At 36.1% G+C, this 16361-nt stretch overlaps 1 protein-coding gene across 1 annotated transcript; it reads left to right on the top strand.

The window, feature by feature from the left end:
* The first annotated feature begins 7057 nt into the window (after positions 1-7057).
* LOC116119655 (BRASSINOSTEROID INSENSITIVE 1-associated receptor kinase 1-like) lies at positions 7058-15742 on the top strand. The gene is made up of 11 exons (XM_031405599.1): positions 7058-7215; positions 7573-7705; positions 7805-7876; positions 8539-8682; positions 11872-11943; positions 12064-12135; positions 12235-12311; positions 12986-13114; positions 13246-13587; positions 14018-14412; positions 15139-15742. The coding sequence occupies exons 1-11, from the start codon at positions 7128-7130 to the stop codon at positions 15448-15450; spliced, it is 1836 nt and encodes a 611-aa protein (XP_031261459.1). The 5' UTR covers positions 7058-7127; the 3' UTR covers positions 15451-15742.
* Positions 15743-16361: the final 619 nt, after the last annotated feature.

The following is a 16361-nucleotide window of genomic DNA, read 5'->3' as shown; positions in this document are numbered from 1 at the left end:
ATAGTTTCCTCCTATTTTCTTCTTCTAAATTCCTATTTCTGTTTACTTTCAAATACAAACATAAAGAAAACAAAAGAGAAAGGCATAGATCTAGAGCTAGAACGAACGATTCTCAGAAAACGTAGTCTAGTGATATCAGCTAATGTTTAAAAAGTAAGAGATGAAAATGGAGAGAGGGTGAAGAAGACAAGTGGCAATGTTTTGTGTTGAAGGAGATGGATTGGGGGAGCAGGGAGTTGAGGAGCTGGTTCGTTGAAGTTTTGACAGTGCAGCCTCTAGGCCTTGTAAGTTGTCAGAATTTTTATTTTTTTAAAACAAGATGGCGTTGGGAAAATGATTGACATGGTAATGGATGCCCAAGCGTCCATGATTTTTGTGTAATTTTTTTTTAATTTAAACAATGGACGGGTGCCCATCTAATAGGGACGCCGTCCATAATTTATGGACGGGTGTCCATAATTTTTGTTTTTGAATAATTTAAACTATGGACGGACGTCTGTCCATAGTAAATGGACTTCCATCCATATAATATGGACATGAGTCCATTGCTATTTTCTCATGGATGGGAGTCCATTTAAAATGAACGGTTATCCAATAATCATGGACGCTCGTCCATATTTGATGGACGGCCGTTCATTCGCGGAATATTTGTTAATATGCTACGTGGCTGCATGACACGTCATTCGGGGTGTAAGTCTTCTATATCCGTAGCATTATTGTTTGAGAAAACTCGGAGGGCTTATTTTTATTTTATGCTAAAAAAAAAAAAAATTATTAGAAGGATTTTTTTAGGAACTTGGAGGATCCTCAAGTGAGTGTGGCAGGAAACGAAGATTTATCTTCGTTCTGGGAAACACCAAATTAGTATGACCGAAGCTAACATTCCGAAGATTGCTTTCCGTACCTATGACGACCATTATGAATGTGTTGTCATGCCTTTTGGCCTCATGAAATGCTCCTGCCACCTCCCAATCAGCCATGAATGATGTGTTTCAGCCATACCTCTGGAAATTTGTCATCATCTTCTTTGATAACATCCTCATCTATAGTAAGGGAGGTATGGTTGGTGGGTCGGGTATAGTCCGGGTCTAAACAGGTATGGGTCTTAAACGGGTCAATTTAAATGGGTTCAATACTTTAGGCCCGTACCCTACCCTACCCTACACGTGTACGGGTGGACCCGCGGGTGCCCGTTTCTAGTGAAGTTCCTCTTAACCCTTCTTCTCAAAGTACTTTAGGACCCTTCCAACGAATCTCAATAGCAAATCTTTGTTCTTTTTTCTTCCTTCTTCTCTGCAATCTCATACGCCAGATCCTACCCCTCCATCCTCTATACCACCATTTTCACCTCGTACTTCTTCGTCACAACTCACAAGAGGCGGCCATGGCTACCACCTCATCATCTTTATCACCATTCTTCAAACCAAACCCAAACCCAAAAGCAAATACCCACAAAAGAACAACCTCAAAATCTTCAAATCCTTGAAAAAAACAAAAAGAAAAGAAAACTTGTTTCCAAAATTACACAATGTTTTTCATTCTTTCCCATAAACTCAACCACACAAAACAAACCCAAAAAAGAAAAATTCTTAAAAACTTCGAAATCTTGAGAGACACGAAGAGAAAACAATTTGAAGAAATGGAAATGTGCTGCTCTACAACCTATCTTGATGAACCAGAAGTGAGAAGGGCTGGGTGAATGGAGATTGTGAATGATTTTGATAGGAAAGAGGCGGACTACGAATGAACAAGAGAAGAGAAGTTTGTGAATAGATTTAGCCAACTCTACCTGCCAAAAAGTTTGATGGGATAGGCGAAAAAGTTTGATGGGATAGAAGAGAAGTTAAGTTTGGAGAGAGAGAGAGAGAAGGCAAACAAAAGGTGTTGTAGCTTGTAGGCGTCTGCTCACATGCTACGAAAGAGAAAAACTTTTTTTCTTTAAATTAGAAACGAGCACCCACGGGTGTACCTGGCCTACCCGTTTTTAAAACGGGTAGGGCCGGGTATGGGTCTTAAAAAACTGGTTTAATAATACAGACCCATAACCTATATAATTTACCCAGGTATGGGATCGACCCGCGGATCCCAACCCGTTTTGCCAGGTCTAGTTGTGCTCAACGATGAGGAAATTGAGCAAGCGTTTTTGGTGGTATTTCATGTGACCCCGTTGGGAGGTCACCCAGGGTGGGTGCAGAAAACCTTAAGTAAGTTGGCTCTTAACTTTTATTGGCAGTAGATGGCTAAGGATGTCAAGTCCTTATATTCAACATTGTCATGTGTATAGTCAAACTAAATGCTTATCCTGTTTGTCAGAGGGCCTTCTTCAGCCAATCAACATTTTGCTTCAGATTTGGGAGGTGATCTCGATGGACTTCAAAACTGGGCTACCACCTTCCTCCGGATTCTTGGTCATTTTCATTGTGGTAGGTAGGCCAACCAAGTATGCTCATTTCAAATCGTTGCATACTGGTTTTACAGCTATGAAAGTGGTTGCCCTATTTGTCCATATGATCTACAAGTTACATGGTCTGCCGAAGACTATACTTAGTGATTGGTGTCTTGTCTTCTTGAGCAGGTTTTGACAGGAACTATTTAAGCTCAACGACACTACCCTCAAGCATAGAAACCTCTACATCTTCACCTTCCAAATATGGTAGAGATTACCTGTAAATATAGGAATCGGCAACATTGAGCATGATAGAGCTATCTTCTCTTCAGATTCTCTTCTCTCCCTCTTAAGAACCCTTCCACAAATCCTTTAAGAAAACTCCACTTTGGTACCAATTGTTGGAATTGGGAGCAACAGACTTAACACTTTTACTGAAGAAAAACAATGAACTCTCATACTTAATTCATCAGTGTTTAACTTCTTTTATGCAAGAAAAGAAATACTACTTCTACTTCAAAACGAAATCTACTTTCCTAGTTAAACACAAACATAACTCCTATATTTTCCTAGCTAAACACAAATAAAACTCCTATGAAATAATATTCCTAATCAAGTTCTACTTCCCTAATTAAACTTAACCAAATCTCTTACTGAATAAGAGTTATTCTAAAACAAGAATACTTACAAAACAGGAAAGTAAATAAAACTGGAATTCTATGATCCAGGACGCTTGCCGTGACCACCATTTCCTTCGCTATGGCTGTCGTTCTTTTTCACATTTAGCGTTGCTTCTCAATGCTTGCTGTAACGACTGTCATCTCTATAGTGATGCTTTCTATCGCTGTAGTGATCAATCGTCCTGTTTTCTTAACTATTTTGCTACAACTTCCTTTCTTTCTTTTCTTCATCAAGACATGTTTGTGTCTCAACATGCGTTTACTTCTTCCTCGCTTCTTCTTTGTGTCTTCAACTTGAGCCATGTTTGCACTTCCTCGTTTCTTCTTTGTTTCTTCAACTTGAGCCATGTTTGCATGCACCAAAATAGGTTCATTTTTCAACACTCCTCCTTGAACCTTTTTGGTGCTCTTTCCACGCAAGTTCTTTGACATTTCCGTTACTTGAAATTTGGAGCCACCATACTTCTTTTTCACTTCCTTTGATTTCTTTGCTTCTTGACTCGAATGATAGTCCTCCTTAATTGGTTCTAACATGGCGATATTACAACTTTGATCAATCTCCTTAAGAGACCTCATTCCTTTTGCTCCCACATCATCTACCCCTTCATTTTGTTGAGGATCTTTTTCTCTTCTCCATGTTGTAGAACTTAGAGAAGTCAATCTATGTTGCCTTCCTACTTGGCAACTACCATATGCTTTATCTATGACCTTATGATTGGGAACATCGATACTTTCTCCTCCTTACTTCTAAGGGCTTCAACATTCATAGTACTCCAATCCATTACAAAACTTCTATTTCTCATGGGCACATTTATAAACTCAACTCCACTAGAGTCTTTTATTTTGCACACATTATTTGAAACTCAAACACATAACCTTTTTGCATCATTTGTCCAATACTTAGCAAATTATGATTTAAATCAGGTACAAGAAGAACATCTGAAATTAATTTCAGACCTTTTAATGTTGAGACAACAATGGTACATTTTCCTTTGATTGACACTTTGTCTCCAATACCCAATCTCACCATTCCTTTCATGTCCTCCAATTTAGTGAACATCTCCTTCTTTCCAATCATGTGTTAAGTACATTTGCTGTCAATAAACCATGAATCGTTTTGCTCCTTAGCATCCATAATCATGGTAGTGAACAACAATTCTTCTTCTCCATCATCTTCTTCTTTCGCAACGTTTGCTTTTGCTGTGGTTCATTAGTTTGCTCTTGTTGTTGATTCTTTTTCTTTTGATCACAATCTCTCTAAAGGTGACTCAGTTTATTACAAAACCAGCATGTGTTTGGCTTATTCTTGTACCAACAATCATCCTCTGAATGATTGTTCTTTTTGCAATGATTGCAAAAAGCTTGACTTCTTCTATTTCCATATGTCTGACCTTTTCCTGAAATCTGAGCCTTCGTTCGTAGAGCAACTGCTGGCCCATTCTCATCTCTCATCTTCCTTCTTTGTTCTTGTGCTTCAAGAGCACTTATCAAGTCAGCCATTGACATTGATTTAATATCCCTTGAATCTTCGAGAGACGAAATCTTGGATTCAAACTTTTCTAGCACACTTACCAAAAATTTTTCAACTAACCTCTCCTCTGGAAGGATTTTGCCCAAGATTTTGATTTCATTCACATTCTTCATTAGTCTGTTAGAATATTATGATACACTCTCCATCTCTAACATCCTCATATTGTCAAGCTGCCACTTTAATGTGACAATCTTCATGTTCCTTGTCTTCACAAAACCTTGATACTTTATCTGCAACTTATCCCAAATCTCCTTAGCAGTAGTGCAAGAAATAATCTTCATAAAGATGTCTTCGGTCACAGCCGATTGTAGGTATGACAGAGCCCTCGCTCTCTTCCTATCTGTTGCCTTTGTAACTCCATTTGAGCTATCGTTGGATCCTTTGGCAGTTCTTGAAAGTCTCTTCTTGTCTTGGTGACTTCCCACAAATCAGCAGCCTGTCGAAACCCCTGCATCTTCACCTTCCAAATATGGTAGAAATTACTGTAAATATAGGAATCGACGACATTCAGAATGATGGATCCATCTTTTCTTCAGATTCTCTTCTCTCCCTCTTAAGAACCCTTCCATAGATCCCTTAAGAAAACTCCACTTTGATACCAATTGTTGGGATTGGGAGCAATAGACTTAACACTTTTACCGAAGAAAAACAATGAACTCTCATACTTAATTCATCAATGTTTAACTTCTTTTATACAAGAAAAGAAATACTACTTCTACTTCAAAACAAAATCTACTTTCCTAGTTAAACACAAATAGAACTCCTATACTTTCCTAGTTAAACACAAACAAAACTCCTATGAAATAATATTCCTAATCAAGTTCTACATCCCTAATTCAACTCAACCAAATCTCTTACTGGATAAGAGTTATTCTAAAACAAGAATACTTACAAAATAGGAAGGTAAATAAAACTGGAATTCTGCGATCCAGGACGCTCGCCACGGCCACCATTTCCTTCGTCGCGACTGTCGTTCTTTTTCACATTCAGCGTTGCTTCTCAACGCTTGCTGCAGTGACCATTTTTGTCGCTGCAGGGACCGTCATCACTGTGGCGATGCTTTCTATCGCTGCAACGATCAGTCGTTTTGTCTTCTTAACCATTTTGCTGTAGCTTCCTTTTTTTTCTTTTCTTCATCAAGACATGTTTGTGTCGCGACATGCGTTTACTTCTTCCTCGTTTCTTCTATGTGTCTTCAACTTGAGCCATGTTTGCACTTCCTCGTTTCTTCTTTGTTTCTTCAACTTGAGTCATGTTTGCATGCACCAAAATAGGTACATTTTTCAACAGTTATACGTTCCACGAGGATCCAACTTAGAGGCTGTTGATCACGAGCTCAGTAATTGTGATATGGTTCTTAAGGAGTTGAAGGAAAACTTGGCCAAGGCTTAGCGGCGCATGGTTCGCAAGGCTGACAAACATTGTCGGTCAAAGGACTTCCAGGTGGGGTAGTCCATTTATCTCAAGCTCAGGCCTTATAAACAAGTCTCGTTGCGCAGGGATGGTTATACAAAGCTTGGTCGCAAGTATTATAAGTCGTTTATGATTTTACAGAAAATTGGGAAGGCTGCTTACCGACTTGAGTTGCCTTTGAATTCCAAGATTCGTCTTGTTTTTCATGTTTCCTTACTTAAGCCCTGTCACGGTATTCCACTTGTTTTGGCTACCTCTCTTCCACCTTTGGTATATCACGGCTAACGGTAGGTTTCTCCACTCACCATAGTGGGCACACACCAGCTCAATCGCAATGGGGTGTTAGTTTCCCAATGTTTGGTCCAATGGCCAGGGTTGACTTTAGAAGAGACGTCTTGTGTGGATGCTGATGACTTCGCTGCACTTTATGGTACCATCTCCAGCAACCTTGAGGACAAGGTTTATTCTGAAGGGGTGGGCAATGTTAGGAACTCAGAGGATCCCTAAGTGAATGTGGCAAGAAATATAAGAAGATATCCAAGAAGGAAGCGACAACCTCCAGTTTGGACGCAGGATTATGTTTGTTAGTTCTGCAGGTTCTAAAAAGGAGAAGCATGAAGTTGGTGGATTAGTAGTAATTGATTAGCCCTAGTAGGATTTTATGGGGATTTATAATTGTTAGGGGTTTTATAATATTTATTGAATTATGTTAGTTTAGGGTTTATTTAAGGAATAATTTCTATGCTTATAATTATTACAACTAGGCAAAATTTTTACAAAATTCATGTAAAATTATTATTTTATTCTATGTTTTTAATTTGCCCGATTGTATGACTGAGTTGTAAGTATAACATTATTATTATTTAAGATGTTGTGAATGGCATTGCAAAGGAAGAATAAAACCATGTTGCTCATATAAACATAATCTATCTTAATCCCTATTAGATTTAGTAAGATTTTCACTTATTAATCTAAACTATTTTTTAATTTTAACACCAATGTATTATTAACAAAATCGGTATATATATATATATATATATNGTGCTTTTGAATTTCGAGTTTCTTACCTTTTTTTTTTCGATGGAGATTTTGAAATTGTAGTCCAACAAAATTAGAAATGGTGAAATCGAACAGTGCGTTTTGGGCGTTTTTGTGGTCAATAATTGTTTTTTATTTGGTTTTGAGAGTTAGTTCTAATGCCGAAGGTATGTGTTGATTTTTGCTATTCGGTGATTTACTTGTGTTGACTTAGGAAATAAGTGCTTTTCTTGAAATTGCTTCTGTTTAAATTTTAACAAAATTAAGCTAAGACATAGTAGCTATTTTGAAGATTTTGAGTGTCAATGTATATTTTGACTTGGAAATTTCTGTTGAGTTGCAAAATTGACTTAGTAAATAAGTTAATTTCTTGAAATTATTTCATTTTTATTGCTGCTGTTTAAATCTTAGAAGAATTAAGTGGCAACATAGTAGCTATTTTGAAGATTTTGAGAATGGGTTGACTGGGAAATTTCTGTTGAGTAGAAAAATTGTGTTAGTTTAAAAGTATTGAAATTTGACAGGTGATGCTCTGAATGCGTTGAAGACAAATTTAGCTGATCCTAACAACGTTCTTCAGAGTTGGGATCCTACTCTTGTCAATCCCTGCACTTGGTTTCATGTCACATGTAATAGTGAAAATAGTGTGACGCGTGTGTAAGTTTATTTATATTACTTGGTATTTGGAAATGAATTTTCTTTCTAATATAATTTTTGCAATTATGATGACCTTGTTCTTCGTTTGTGTTCTTCTAGTGATCTTGGCAATGCAAATCTGTCTGGTCAACTGGTTTCACAGCTGGGTCAACTTCCAAATTTACAGTATTTGTAAGTCATATCTCACTTGAGAACAATACTTGCTAGCACTAAACACTTTCTGATTTTTGTAACTAAAGTTGGTATTAATAAGAACAGCTTTGCTTGCTATTTTCCATGTTGACATCAAGGCTTGCTCCTACAAGTGCGATATGGACTTGACTTTCTGAGTACAATATTTAGTTTGATGAATTTAGCGAGGTCATCTGTGAAAGCTAGAATGCTCATTGTTGTATATCTATAACCTCTATAGGATAGTAATAGCTCAAGATCATAATAATACTGTGGGTAGGGTTTTTCTGAACTAACAATGTTTTTATGGGTGGGAGTATTGTTCCAAACTTCATATTGTATGAGCCATGTACAAGAAATGTTTTATAGCCCCTCGAATGCTTTTATTGTATTTAAATTAGTGTCTTGACCAAATGATGCTTTATAATATTGGCTCTAAAAGGATATAAGAATATTCCAATTTTTTTCTTCATATTTAGTTGCGAAAGTTTGTTTTATGCTTGTACATTTTGAAGATTTTCAGTTGTATAACCTACAAAAGTGGTGTTGCCAAGTGGTAGATATTAGTAACAGACTAATAGTAGTTTTATGTGTTTCTATTGAGCTTCTTGTTTCCCTTAACTCCACTTTTTCTTGAATTATTGAATCAAATTTCTATGCAGGGAACTTTATAGTAATAACATAAGTGGAAGAATTCCAGAAGAGCTTGGAAACTTGACAAACTTGGTGAGCTTGGATCTGTACTTGAACAAATTAAATGGTCCCATTCCACCAACATTGGGCAAGCTTGCAAAACTACGGTTCCTGTATGAGCACATATCTTTCTCATTATATTTTTTTTTTTTCTGCATATCTCATGTTGCTTTATTTATTCAGCATTTTAGTGTCAATGGAGATGGCTTGTACAGTTTGATAATTTTATCAGCCAATTTATTGTTGAATGGACTGTATTGTATTTCTGGTGCAACAATTTGGAAAAAAAGAAAAGTTTCTGAAGTATAATTTGCAGAGCTAAAGCACACAATAGTTTTAGAAGACATAGCCTCACTGGTATTTTCTAAATATGGCACTTCTGAAAATCTATTGGTGTTGATTTGTCTTTTTATGATAGAATAATTTATAGATAGTTGGTTTCCTTTAGAATTCTCATGTTTTTGAAAGCTTGATTTGGATACAAGTGGCTGGAGTTCTTATTGCTAAACATATTCTCTGCATTACATCTAGTAATTAGGGATTCAAATCTTTTGTTGTGTAATACATGTTGAAAGTTGCAACCTGTTGGGTTCCTATGTCAAACTTGGTGATCTTTAGATCTTAAAAATATGTTACCTTTAAGCTAGATTATCAAGATATCTATACCAGGTGTCCTTAAGAAGCATTAAATTATATTAGTTGAGTTCAAAATATGATGAAGCATCTGATGTTTAGGAATAATATATATTTGAGTTGCTCTTAGTAAAATTGGAAGCATGATGTTTTATCGAATTTATTTTATTAGTCAAAAACCCAAACTTAACCTGATCTACATGGTGGGTAATGTAGGGAACGTATGGTATTTCATCCAGGAACAGTTTTATAGGGTCATAGTAGGCAGTAGTATACATTTTGGTTTTGTAATGTTAAACATCAAAATTGTGCAACATCATTATGGATAACATTCAATGTAATATTTGTAACAATATTATTTTCAGAATAGCAAAAGATTGCATGAGCCCTGATATTAATTAATTTACCAGTTTTAGCGATACAGTTGGCCCAGTAAAGTTAGTTATTCAATACTCTGGTTTTACTTGTTTTGCTTGTTTTGCAAAGAAGGGTTGAACTTAGGTTGAAGGATGGAAATTTTAGATGTATCAAATTAATTGCTTGGGGAACGATCCCTTTTTTTAAGTAATTTTGTTACTTTAGTAAGGACAAAAAGGCTCAAGATAGATAATTTGTGTTTTTAAGTAATTTTACTTGATCATACACATATTAGTTTTTGGGTGAGGGAAACAAGAGAGATAGAGAGAAAAAGTGGAAGGGTAATATTGTCATGGTTCAGCAGTTGTAGGACGACCTACAACTAAAATTGTTATATTAATGTAATAAAAGTAGATATAGGAGTTTTCTTAGTATTTTGAACAGTGCCATGAACAGAACCTCTGAAGTGTGCTTGAACAATAACAATTGCTACAAGAGTTTTGGGGTTGTAGAAAGAAGAAATCGAAAGGAAAGAGGCAAGGACAAGAAAGAACATGATGAAGAAATAGGAAAAATAAGAGAAGGAAGAGAGCAAAAAGATGTCAACCGTCCTTTCTTCAACAATAAACTAAACAATTGAATATTTTGTTGATCAATGTATGTGAAAATACCAAAGTTTTTGGGTATATATTGCCTTATTTTACTGAACCTAATAAGGTAAGGATTCCTAAAACCGAGAATAGGAATTTTAATGGAAAAAACTTAACCTGTATCAATTAATAACCCAAGATTATTTTCACAACTTGACTCCCAATTTGTTGAAATACTAATGTGCTAAAAGGACAACTGATATGAAAGTCCCTACCTGAAATGATGAAAATCACATCTATCAATTGTCGTAGAAGAGCCTCAGAATAGAAAAAGGAAAGTATTTTAAAAACTACTAATAATCAAAGAAACTAGGAAAATGTAGCTGCATCCAGTGGATTCAGTCAGAATTGTTATTAATAGACATGTTGCAGAAATACGTTTCAATGACTAGTTCAGAATGAATGAAACTTTATAGGATTACATGCATTGCACCTGTCTAGCACCATTACATAAGTTCATACAAATGATGTTTGTACATTGGATCACGAGTGTTCTAGGCTTGAACTTTATAAAAAACTAACCCTGATTCTTAAAGCATTATTCCTATGTTCTCCCTAGTATTATTTGTATTTTTTATTTGTCCAATATAGTCATGTAACGAAGAGGAAAAATGAGGGTTTGAGTATCATTTCTGTTTCTGGAAATTTGGGTTTGAATGAGATTTTGTTACTAATAATGATATTGAAGCTAAACTGGCCTTTATTTGTAGTATGGTAGTGTAGAAATAATACTTAATGACAGTCAGTTGATTTGTTGCTTTTTAAATCTCTCTTATGTGAAGGAAGAAGAGAGTAGGATGTCCCAAGTTGCAAGTTCTTGTTGTAAGTAATGAGGCTTAGTAGAGCAACAACAAGGTTGAGGAAAAGCATAAGATATTTAGTAAAGTTGGAACCAAATACATGAACTACATCATAGGCCAAAAAAGGCACTGTATCAAAAGTCAATCATAAAATCACTAAAATGATGTGAACAGACATTTTGAGTTAAGATGTGATATTTGTGGATTCAAAATTTCTTTCTTTCTGAAAAAGCATAAATATTAATTCTATTTAATCATTGAGCATTGTGTAAAGCTTCTTCCACCACTTTTATAGGAGTCTAGTGCAACGTGTAAAAGTTTTCATTTGCCAAGCACACGTACTTTAAATGGCTGTCTTTTGAGTGGTCACTCCACACAGAAAGGTTGATAAGAACAATAGTAACATACTCTAGTTTGAGATTGGAACTCTAGGCTGGGACAGTGTTGCATTGAAGATGTACTATGATCAGTTAGGCTCTGTATAAATTTGACCTTAAATTTAGTTATCCTTTCCCCTAAATTCTGGTCTTATGATTGTTACTCATGCTTGTAACTCATAACCTATCTTCAGTGTCTTCTGTTCCTACCTCATTCATGATTTGTCTGGAAAATGAGTTTCTGATTAGTCAATTGTTGTTTCTTGCTGGAGGTTGTTCGTTACCTAGTGGTCCCAGTGACTAAAGTATAATTTAGTCCTTGAGGAAATTATTGGCACTGTGCAGTGGGCTTTCCATCTCTTATTGTGTGAACTGTTGATATGCATACATTAACATGCTTTTCGTTTTGACATGTCTGGTTATTGGTATTGCTTCAATATGATTTTGGTTATCTGGAAATGACAGCTTTTGGTTTTCTTGAATAGGCGTCTCAACAACAATAGTTTGTCTGGAGAAATTCCTCGGTCATTAACTGCTGTTATGTCACTGCAAGTTCTGTGAGTGTTATGCTAATATCATAATTTTTCGCCACATTAAATAGTTTTCCCTTTGCCTCAATGTCCTCTAGCATTATATTTTGCTAGAATTTGACAATTATTTTCCCATGTGAAATGTAGGGATCTTTCAAACAATAACCTTACGGGAGATATTCCTGTCAATGGATCCTTTTCACTTTTCACTCCCATCAGGTTTGTTACAAGTGAATGCTCCTGCTGAGTAGTGTTGGAAATACAGTGACCTGAAGTTTTGTTGAATGATTTGCTAACTTTAATATTTAATTTTTGCAGTTTTCAAAACAATAAGCTTAATGATCTTCCAATGTCTCCGCCTCCTTCCATTCCACCATCAGCACCTGGTCCATCAGGTTTGTGATTACATCAATTTCTAATAACCAGTTCTTGATTGACAGTGGAATCCATCCTTGTCCCCCAAGCACTCTGTGTTTTTTACTGTAATATTCTTTTTTCTTTCTTCTTCCCAAAATCGTTCATTTTAACCTGATAAATTCATATAGTGATATATTGGCCTGTATTATTACAATTTATTGACCTACTTTCCATCTTCTCAAAATAAATATTATACATAGAAACAGTCACGAGCAATGATGCTTTTGTGAAAATCAGATTGAAAGTGTCATGCACATCTGGCATCTCAGCCTGCCATGGATGGGTTCTTTAATTTTATCAGCTCTCTGAGACGTGCAGACTGTTGGACTTTATATAATTTGCTATGGGAATTTATAGTTTGTGTTTAAATTGCATAATTAATGTTGTCCACTTTGGAGTTGAAAATATAAAGATGCTGGGATTCAATTGTGAATTTTGATGGTTTTGACGTGCCACAGTTTCAAGTCTCCAAATGAGCATGAAAACTTTTTTCACCTGATCTTTCTCTCTCCCAAGTCAAAGAGGACGAAACATTTCAATTTCACTAATTGCCTACTCTTGCTAGGGTGGCGCTTAGTTGAAAATTGGATCATTCTGCTCACAAACAGAAATAACTGAACATATCCATATTTTTCTACTGTTTTACTATTAGGTAACAGTGCTACTGGAGCTATTGCTGGGGGGGTTGCTGCCGGTGCTGCTCTGCTGTTTGCTGCCCCTGCAATTGCACTTGCTTGGTGGCGACGTAGGAAACCACAGGATCATTTCTTCGATGTACCTGGTGTTATCCACAAAAAAACAAAAAGAAAAAAAGGGAAAGAGAAGTAAAAAAAAAATAGTGCTTATTGATCATAAAGTTGTTTCATGTGATGCAGCATACTCTTATTATTTTTTATTTTATTTTTTTAACAGCTGAAGAAGATCCAGAAGTTCATTTGGGGCAGCTCAAAAGGTTTTCTCTACGTGAACTACAAGTTGCAACAGATAGTTTTAGCAACAGACACATTCTGGGTAGAGGTGGGTTTGGTAAGGTTTATAAAGGACGCTTAGCTGATGGTTCTTTAGTGGCAGTTAAAAGATTGAAAGAGGAGCGTACCCAGGGTGGGGAGTTACAGTTCCAAACAGAGGTAGAAATGATCAGCATGGCTGTTCATCGAAATCTACTTCGTCTACGTGGCTTTTGCATGACACCTACAGAACGATTGCTTGTCTATCCTTTTATGGTTAATGGAAGTGTGGCATCATGTTTAAGAGGTATGCTTGTTATATCTTATTGCACTGCTCATTTGAATTTTTTGTTTTTTCCATTGCTTTGTTGTAATATTTGAATAATACTTCACATTCTAATGCTTCATACAAATTTATGTGGAGCAACTACATAACAGAGGGGTGCTTTTAATAAATTTAGAAAAGATTGAGTGGAAATGGTATTTAAGTATCACTCTGCCTCGCTCGGGTAGCAGGACAGGGGAGTTCTATAGTAATTTATTTCTCGTACATAAATATTCAGGTCACCAATTTTATGTGTCATAACAATTTTAACCTTTTCAGTTTAATTACTGATGCAGTTTGACTAAAAATCTATAGTATCGATTTCTTATTGTAAACTCTTTTAGTACAGTATTTTGAGTTTCTTGTGTTTATGATGTGAAATTGTTCTGTCATATGATGATGTGTTATCTAGAGCGGCCGCAATCACAAGAACCACTAGATTGGTCCAAAAGGAAGCGGATTGCGCTAGGATCTGCGAGGGGGCTTGCTTATTTGCATGACCATTGTGATCCTAAGATTATTCACCGTGATGTCAAAGCTGCTAATATATTGTTGGATGAGGAATTTGAAGCTGTTGTTGGAGATTTTGGGTTGGCTAAACTCATGGATTACAAAGATACGCATGTTACCACTGCTGTACGTGGCACAATTGGGCATATAGCTCCGGAGTACCTTTCAACTGGAAAGTCATCAGAGAAGACTGATGTTTTTGGGTATGGGGTCATGCTTCTTGAACTCATCACAGGACAGAGAGCTTTCGATCTTGCTCGGCTTGCAAATGATGATGATGTCATGCTCCTTGATTGGGTATGAACTATCTGTTGCTCATCGACCCTGTTCTCCTCCCATACTCCTACCTCACTCCAATTATATCTTGCATGTCAATTATTTGCAAATGACTATACTGCCTTTCTTGCAAAATTATAGTTTCTTGTGATTTCTGGTTATTTTTACAATTGCTTGGCCAAGGGAGGTAGTAATAGCTCACAGAATTATATTTTCTAAATTTATTCAGCAGAAAAGAGGAAGACTAAATAGAGGGTTTGAAAATGTAGATATCATATATAATTATGGGAATTATACAAGTTTCTATAGTAGAATTATTTTTAAATCCATTGAACTTACATTTTAGTTCTTTAAATTTCTTTTCTTACATGGTTTCCGTTTCAAACTAATTGCTTGTGAGCTCTAGGCACAGACTAAACGTTTTTGATGGGTGATTTTGGGTAATCAGGATGATTAAACTTTCTCTTCCCTGCTTATTGTTGAATGATTTGCCATATTGTTAGATGTGGGAAAAGTTTCATGTTCTTTTGACTGCCCAAAGATTGTCTCCTCGGATCGATTCTGTTTATGCTGATTAGACTTTCCTCGAGTAATTTCCAAGAGAAATGCGAGATATTTGTGAATTAGAAGGTTTCATTTAGTAGTTGTGTGATTAATGTCCTTCAGAGTTCGTAATTAGTTGTGCGCTGTTTAGATCATCGGTAGAGAAACAGTTCTTTCAACTTTTTATTAACTTCAATATTTCAGGTGAAAGGACTTTTAAAAGAGAAGAAGTTGGAACAGTTGGTTGATGGCGATCTGCAGGGCAATTACATTGAGGGAGAAGTGGAGCAGTTGATTCAGGTGGCTCTTCTGTGCACACAAGGCTCACCACAGGAGCGACCAAAGATGTCAGAGGTGGTGAGAATGCTGGAAGGCGATGGTTTGGCTGAAAGATGGGAGGAATGGCAGAAAGAGGATATGCGCCAAGAGTTTAACCACATTCACCACCCTAATACTAACTGGATCGTCGATTCAACTTCCCACATCCAGCCGGACGAATTATCTGGTCCTAGATGATACCTTTGTGCTTCCTTTTGACACCGCATTCTGTACTTGGAAAGTGATATTGATCCACATTTGTGCATATATTTTATGTTCCCTTTTGTTTTATTTTTTCTTTTTCATTTTCAATGTCCAGTTTATATCACATATTGTTGTATCAGCACGGCGATGTTGTAATTTTTATAGGGTTGCCAACTGAAGTTTTTAAACTATAGTCGCTAGCAAATGGGACGGCACCCACATGTTATCTTTATGTATTCAAAATTTAGTAAAGAATGTGACACGAATAAAGGCATCTTTCTCTGCATGACAACCTCGGCTCCTTTGCTCTCAAAGCATTTGAACATTCAACAATTTAACGAGTGATTTATTTTTCTTTTTAATTGTAATTGATCTTTTGTCCCTATTTTTGTAAATACCAAAAGTCATCAATGTATATATCAATTAGAGGTCAAGGCCAACCAAAACTTGAAATTGGCCTTGGTCTGGGTCGAGTAGGGGTGTTAAAAAAAAGCCGAACCGAAAAACTGGTATTTTTGAAAATAGATTCAGTTTTGGTTTACAAATTTGGTTGAACCGGTTTTCCGATTTGGTTATCGGTTCATCCCAAATGGAAAATAAAACTATTTTATCAATATCTTCTTGTTTACTAGATAAAAAATTGTATATATTTTTCTTTTCAAGGTAGGATACTTCATGGTTATTAGTATCATACGAAACGATTCGATACATGTCGTCAACGATACGTATCAAAGAGTGTATCTTAAACCTTTCGATACGTTGATATGTATCCTACGATACGGTACGTATCCGTTCGTATTCTTAAAAATATCGATACAAATCGATACGATTTTATTAAAAAAAATTCAGGTCGAAACCGGGCCACTCAACCTGGTTCAATAAAACTTGCCCAAATTTACCCATTT

The sequence above is a fragment of the Pistacia vera genome, unplaced genomic scaffold (genome assembly GCF_008641045.1).
Source record: "Pistacia vera cultivar Batoury unplaced genomic scaffold, PisVer_v2 Contig898, whole genome shotgun sequence".
NCBI classification, from domain to species: domain Eukaryota; kingdom Viridiplantae; phylum Streptophyta; class Magnoliopsida; order Sapindales; family Anacardiaceae; genus Pistacia; species Pistacia vera.
This window is presented reverse-complemented; position numbering and strand designations above follow the sequence as displayed.